At 36.8% G+C, this 7,330-nt stretch overlaps 1 protein-coding gene across 1 annotated transcript in view; it reads right to left on the minus strand.

The window, feature by feature from the left end:
• Window positions 1–7,330, minus strand: part of C1QTNF3 (C1q and TNF related 3) — a 27,355-nt gene that overhangs the window by 11,270 nt on the left and 8,755 nt on the right. The window contains exons 3-4 of the mRNA XM_003792930.3: window positions 5,853–6,007; window positions 2,136–2,265 (exon numbers count right to left, since the gene is read on the minus strand). Of these exons, the coding sequence (XP_003792978.1) occupies window positions 2,136–2,265; window positions 5,853–6,007 (285 nt within the window). The remainder of the gene's footprint in view (window positions 1–2,135; window positions 2,266–5,852; window positions 6,008–7,330) is intronic.

Consider the following 7,330-nt stretch of genomic DNA (forward strand, 5'->3'; position numbering starts at 1 on the left):
CCCACTGGAAGTGGGACGTCTGGTCACCTTAGACTATACTCACCGAAGGAGTTAGCCAAAGATCAGGAAATAATGAAGCGCAGAATAAATGCTTAGTAGTTCTAAAAAAAAAAGTTCTAGTACTTACTCATATTATTCATTGTAAGTTAGTGAAATTGCATACAATAAACAAAAAGAGCCAACTCAGATTTAGCAACAGGGCCTTGCCACTAAAAGTCTGTATCCTCCTTATTTGAAAACAACAACATATTTTAAGATATTTGAGATTTCTTATAAGAGTCTACAGTTCCTATTTGAAAACAGTTAATATGATCTGGTATACTCTAAATGACAGTGCAGACGACACTTCGAATGATTAAGAAGAATCCAATGGCAGATAGACATGCTAAAAGAAAAATATTTGGAAAGGTTCATGAATATAGGTCATCAATCAAGCTGTTACTTGATTTCCATTTTCAAACTAACAGACTTTGGAGAGAAAAACCCAGGAACATCTTAAAAAACAAAGAAAGCACTGGACAGTTCTACTTGTATTTCTTTTCCAAAGGTGCAATCATAGAAGTATGATTATGGTTTGTCTGATGCCAGGAGGATGCCTATGCAATGTGTTGGGATCAAAGGAAAATGGTGTAAAAATTTACCTTGTTCATTCATATGCCTAGAGATTGGCCCAGAGACAAAAAATAAAGTCAGATAAAAGTTAACTCAAAGAAAAGCTGTTGATATGTGTTTAGTTTTTCACATTTTACAAAATTTTGACACACACAAGACAATTTTCATTGTCTCAAGAAGATAAATATGGAATCAAAATAACAGGAAAATATATTAGTTTTCTTAGAAAAAAAGATGAATACTATAATGAATAGATTGCAGAAACATTTTAGAAAGAGTAGACTAAGAAACCAGATGGTGAATAAACGAAACGTCTAAAGTCAGAGATACAGAAGTGAGCATGGATTCTATCTGCACATGGCTTTCCTTTGCAGGGAAGGTACTGAAACCAGAGGTGACACCCTTCCGAGTTTTCAGGTCCTTATGTTTCTGTAATTGCGAAAATCAGACTTCTCTGTTTCATCACTCACAAAGTCAAGTAAATACATACACACACACGTACAGACAGACAGACATAAAATGGTCTTTTTGCAATCTCTTAGATGAGGTTGAAAAAAAAACCATGAGAGTCAAATGATGGTGATTGTCATCAGAATGATGCCCAACTCAAGAGATTTTTAAAACACTAAACTACAGCCTTCGTCTTTGATGATGGAGCCACTGAATTCCATGAAGCCATTGACCAGGTATAGGTAGGCACTAATATGGTTTGTGGCACAGATTATAGGAAAATTATAATGTAAATATAAACAGTTATAGGAAAATTATAATAACATAAAAACTTCAGAGCAGAAAAATCACATAAGAAAGTTCAAAGCTGGATGAAATGTGATAAAGATTGCTTCCACTACTTCCTGTGTCAGTTCATTTCTATCTTGAGCTGGGGCAGTGCGGGGAGGTGGGGAATAAATCCAGGTGCACATTAGAAGTATTTGTGACAAATCTAACATGGCCAATTTAAGAAAATAGGTTCAGGCACTCCTTAGAGTGGTGACAAAGGGAGGACCCAGTTGTGATGTTTAAAATGTGAGAAGTATGTTCTAATCTAAGGACTGTCAAAGTCTGAGAAAACTATGCCCTTTTAGGAATTATTTGGTTCAGTTCAAAACAGAGTTAAAAATCTTAATAACTATGGCCATAGTTTTAAAGGTATTTTTGTCTTTTCAGATTCTAATTCATTTACTTTGTAATCCAATGGAAACCTGGATTTCAGGTTTGTTGAAACTGTTGAGCTGCTTGTGTTTTTGTTTTGGGGGTTTTTTTTGCAGTTTTTGGCTGGGGCCGGGTTTAAACCCACCACCTCTGGGATATCGGGCCAGTGCCCTACTCCTTTGAGCCACAGACACCGCCCTGAGCTGCTTGTTTTAACCTGAAACAGAAGGAATGTTTCCCCTCAGTGTCTTCCTTTGTTTAGTTCTTCCTCCTTCCTCCTTGCCTTCCTCTCTCCCTCTCTTTCTTCTTTCCTTCTTTTTCTTGATTACTAAATTGATTAATCCAGTCATTCATTTCTTTTTACATCTCACCTGATACTGGGGCCCCGAAACGACCAGTCATGACATCGAAGAAGTTTCCAATGTTGGTTTCAACACTGCTAAAGATGATCCCACTGTTCTGATTGCTGAAGTGAGTTGCCAGAGATGCCATGAATGCAATCTGTGGAAATGATGGATGGCCAATTATTAGAACTGGTGACTTCTCTTAAAGAAGTAAAGGTTTTATACAGGTTACTTTACTGTAACATTTTTCATAACAGCAAGGTTGGAAATTAATATCAATCTATGGAGAAAGAAGTGAATAAATTACAGTAATTTCTAACATTTTTACCTCATGTAGCCAGAAGAATGGTAATGTATAGCAACAGTTCTGAACATACTTTTCAAAGATTATTAGTCTTTGAAATACTTTTTGAAGTCTTGGAATTCTATTGTCAAATAAGACTGGAAAAATTTAGATGAAATTCTCTGCTGATAGCTATTAAATACATATTAGCTTATTAAAGGATCCAAGAAACCCAGCAGTCATACATTATAATTTTGTTAACCCTGCGTTATTTTTTCTCCCAAAGAAATCCATTAATTCTTATGGGATAAATTCTTTGAATACGCTTTAAGATTTCTTGATGTTGATCTAAACATATGTACATAAGGAAGAGAAAAATGTCTTCAAAATATTGTTTACTTAAAAAATAGGCCATACAAGGTCATGATGGCCTGGTGATGGACTTTGTGAAGGGTATCTGTAGGGGTGGAGTTATTGTTTGGGTAAATTGAGAAAAATATCTGCAATATTATCTATAAAATTATGAAGCCGGCCTCAGTAGACGTTTCATGGGAAATTTTTTTATTTTTCATAACACTTATAATTTTCAAATGTGCATATATTAATTTTATACTCAAAAAAGATATATTAATTTTAAATATAGAATTGTATTTATTTACATGGAGAGATGTTCAGGATAAATTGTCATTTGTGAAATAAAGTAAAAAGTACCATTATGTTCCCATTATATAAGTATTCTGTCTGTATAAGTATGCCTAAACCTGAAAAGTTATGTAACCATATATTAATAGTCATCATCTCTGGGCACACTTTATTATTTTTTGCACAGCTGTTTGCTAACTTTTTTAACAATGAAAAGATATGATGTGAATAGTCTTCACGAGGCCAAAAGGAATGTTTTAGTTACCCAAAATTTAGGAAAAAAATGGTTTAATAAAACTAGCTATTTATTTGAATATTGGAAAAACATTTCTGGGCATGATTTTACATTTTAAAATGTCATATTGGAACAGTAAATGTAGACTTAGGAGAATCAGAGAGCCACTGAATGCCAGCATCCATTCCTGGGACTGGTTCCAAATGCTTCGTGTGTAATCTTGTATGGGACTTTGAAAGCCTCTGCTCAATCAGTAAAAAATCAGTGAAGAGAATTGATTTAAGGAACCTCATGGTGGCAACCAAGAGGCCCTATGAGATTGGGAATAAAACTATCTACTGGGTCCAAAGATAAGAGACTGACTGCCACCTGTATTAATTCCATGTCACGTAGCAAGTTATTTAGTATTTGAGCATCACATTTTTATATCCATTAGATGGAAAATGGGGCATGAGTATTCTTTCTCTTCCTCCTGTCCCATGGCCACTGTTATATCTACTGTTACTACATCTGTACTACTGGTGTCAATTAAAACTTGACAATAATCAAAGAGCCTTAGGATAATTCCATCTAACAGGAGTTTTGCTTGAAACTTCCATTGGAGAATGAGTTTTAAAAGTCCATGCCAATCCCTTGTCCAACTGAGTCATTGAGATGGAGTGTAAATTAGATTAATAAATTCTTTAACTTGCTGGAATTAACTGTCTTCAAAGATTATGAAGTCCTCTTCTTTAGTCTCTGCTTAAGATTTACATGATTGTATTGTGATGTTAGGGGAAAACAGTTGATAGAGAAAATTTAATAATTGCTCAGGGTGTTCTCTATCAAACTGGCTACTTCAGGGCCCTTTCACCATGGTTTCATCATTCACAGATTTGGGGTTAGAGTTTCTATCTGGGAGATGATTACTGTTCATCTTTGTAGATACCTTAACTTCACTGAGTGCTCTCTCTCTCCCTTTTATTTTTTATTTTATTTTATTTTATTTTATTTTATTTTATTTTGAGACAGAGCCTCAAGCTGTCCCCCCTGGGTAGAGTGCCGTGGCATTACAGCTCACAGCAACCTCCAACTCCTGGGCTCAAGCGAGTCTCTTGCCTCCGCCTCCCAAGTAGCTGGGACCACAGGCGCCTGCCACAACGCCTGGCTATTTTTTGGTTGCAGCCGTCATTGTTGTTTGGCAGTCCGGGCTGGGGATTCAAACCCGCCACCTTAGGTGTATGTGGCTGGCGCCTTAGCCGGTTGAGCTTTAGGCGCCGAGCCTCTCCCTTTTAATTCTAATGGTACAGAGATCCCAGGTTGCTGAAATTATTAAATAGCATTCATTAAAAAGTTACTGAGAACAAAAAAAAGCATTAGAGTAATACATTAACTGTTCAAGTTATTTTAAACTTGAAAAATTGGGGCCCCGCAAAGTGATGGAACTTATTCAAGTTCAAACAACTACCATACATCCCCAAATAAAAGGCAAGGCTCCCCCCAACTTGATCTTTCAGACAAGAGTCACTTCATATTCTAGTTGGGTGTTGTTGTTGTTGTTTGTTTTGTTTTGTTTTCATTTTTTTGGCCAGGGCTGGATTTGAACCCACCACCTCTGGCATATGGGGCTGGCGCCCTACTCCTTGGAGCTACTGGCGCTGCCCCCATATTCTAGTTTTTTAAAAATCTCTCATGCTACAGGATTTTCTGACTTTCTTTTAGCCACAAGTTGCTATTTTGGAAAGATATTACCTAAAAATAAACTTAATTTTAAAAATGCTAGTCTTCAATATTGGTAGGTGTCCCCTGAAAGAATCAATTTTAAAATATAATCAATAGAGAAAAGTTAACCCAGACTTCGTAATTTTTCTTAGCAACCTAACCTCACATTTTCGAGTTTAAGTTGTAAAATTAAGTTGTAAGAATTTTAAAGTTCGTGTAACAGAGAAATGAACAGTGAATAAATAGATACTTGAGTTTGGAGTAAAATGTACAGTTATAATCTCATAAATGGATTTTTAAAGCTACCTGAAATGAATATAATCCGGTCTGGAATACTGGGAGTGGATAACTCAAAAATAAAATGAATCCAACTGATAAAGAAGACACTGGCAAGACAAATTTAAAGAAAAATTGTATCACAAAATTTGAGAGAAAAGAATTATGTATTAATATCCATGTATATGATTTAAACATGTAAACATAACAAAATTAATAAATAAGATATAGTAGACATTTCATCATTCCACTATGTGTCTAAGCATGTATATTCATGTATATATTCAAGTTGGCCCGAATCCTTTTTATTTAACATATCTACTCATTTGGAGAATAGGCGATAAGCTCACATTCAGGGATGCCCGGGATCTGGTCCTATGGAGAAGTTGGATTTACTTTTCTTAAATTTCTCTCCTCCTTAAGAATAAGTTCAAACCCCTCTCTTTAGACAACACAGTCCTCCTGCAAACACCCTACATGGTATGTATGAGCAAATGCAGACTCAGGTTTACTCAAGATTGAGGAGGACCCCAGGGAGCACTCAGACCTGATTTCCCCCCATCCCACTTGTGGTCAGGCAGGTTTAGAAGTCACAAAGGGGGATTACCTGGAGTTCTGGTGGAATGCCCGGGTAGCCCTTCTCTCCTTTGGGGCCGTGATGCCCCCGCTCCCCTCGAGGCCCCAGGTCACCTTTGTCACCTTTCTCACCTTTGGCCCCTTCATGTCCAGTGGCTCCATTATTGCCATTGTTTCCGTGGTTTCCTTAAACAACCAGACATCACAGGAGACAATTCCATCATTTTTCTCACCATCTATTTTTAGACAACCTGTCTAAACTCACTTGTAAAGGGATCATTTGAAACAATCCCAAATCCAGCTCAGGGGACTTCTTTTAAATGAGGCACTAGACTCTGAAAATAGCCTTAGCTATCCTAAGGTTCCAAAGCCAGTTTAGCCTATAAAGCAAGACTTGGACAAAATATTGTGTAGAACACTAATCACCACATTATAATTTTTTTTTTGAGACAATCTCACTCTGTTCCCCATGCAAAAGTACCTTGGCATTAACGTAGCTCATAGCAACCTCAAACTCCTGAGTTCAAGTGATCCTCCTGCCTCAGCTTTCCAAATAGCTGAGACCACAGGCACTCACCATGATGCCAGGCTAATTTTTCTATTTTTAGTAGAGATGGAATCTCGCTATTCCTCAGGCTCAACTTGAACTCCTGAGCTCCAGCAATCCTCCCACTGTGGCCTCCCAGCGTGTTAGGATTACAAATGTGAGCCACCATGCCCAGATGATCACATCGTAATTTAAAATAGCAAAGATGAAAAGCCTAAATATCCACCAACACTGGGAGGGCTGAATGCTCTTAAATGGAATATTCTAGTAAACATAAAGTCATTTAAAAAATGATGTTGGGGAAAAATATTCAATGATATTAGATAGCAATATTCATGATATTCTTGATTTTAAAAACCATGAGTAAATAAGGATAGCATAATACTATTTTTATTTGGGAAAATTATGTATGTAGTACGTGCATAGAGGAGAAAGACTAGGATAAATTACATAACATATTTACAGTTCTTCTCTAAACCAGTAAAATGTGAGTTTCAAGCCATTTTATAGATTTTTTTTATTTCTTTGAAGTTTTCTACAAAGGTTAACAAATCACTTTTATAACTGAGGAAAAGGTAAACTCATTGATTAAAAAAGACATAATAATTTTGAAAGCAAAAGTTCAACAACAATTTTAACTCCGTACTTTGCTACTCAGAGATAATCTCTACACCTCTTCCTTATCTGGATATTTGCTGGATGTCATACCCCTGTGCTGTTGATTTTGCGTGCTACCTTTGATCAGGCATTACACCTGGCTTACAACCTCCAAATGGATGAACTTTGAATATTGACAAGTTAACTTGCTCAGGGACAAACTGTTCCTAATGGGAAACATTTAACCAAGGCCAGCCTGTCCTGTAGCCTCAGAAGAGCTAAGACCTGGCTCGGCGCCTATAGCTCAACTGGCTAAGGCGCCAGCCACGTACACCTAAGGTGGCGGGTTCGAATCCCCAGCCCGG

This window comes from Otolemur garnettii, unplaced genomic scaffold (assembly GCF_000181295.1).
Source record: "Otolemur garnettii isolate 467f Iridium unplaced genomic scaffold, OtoGar3 scaffold00063, whole genome shotgun sequence".
Classification (NCBI taxonomy): Eukaryota; Metazoa; Chordata; class Mammalia; order Primates; family Galagidae; genus Otolemur; species Otolemur garnettii.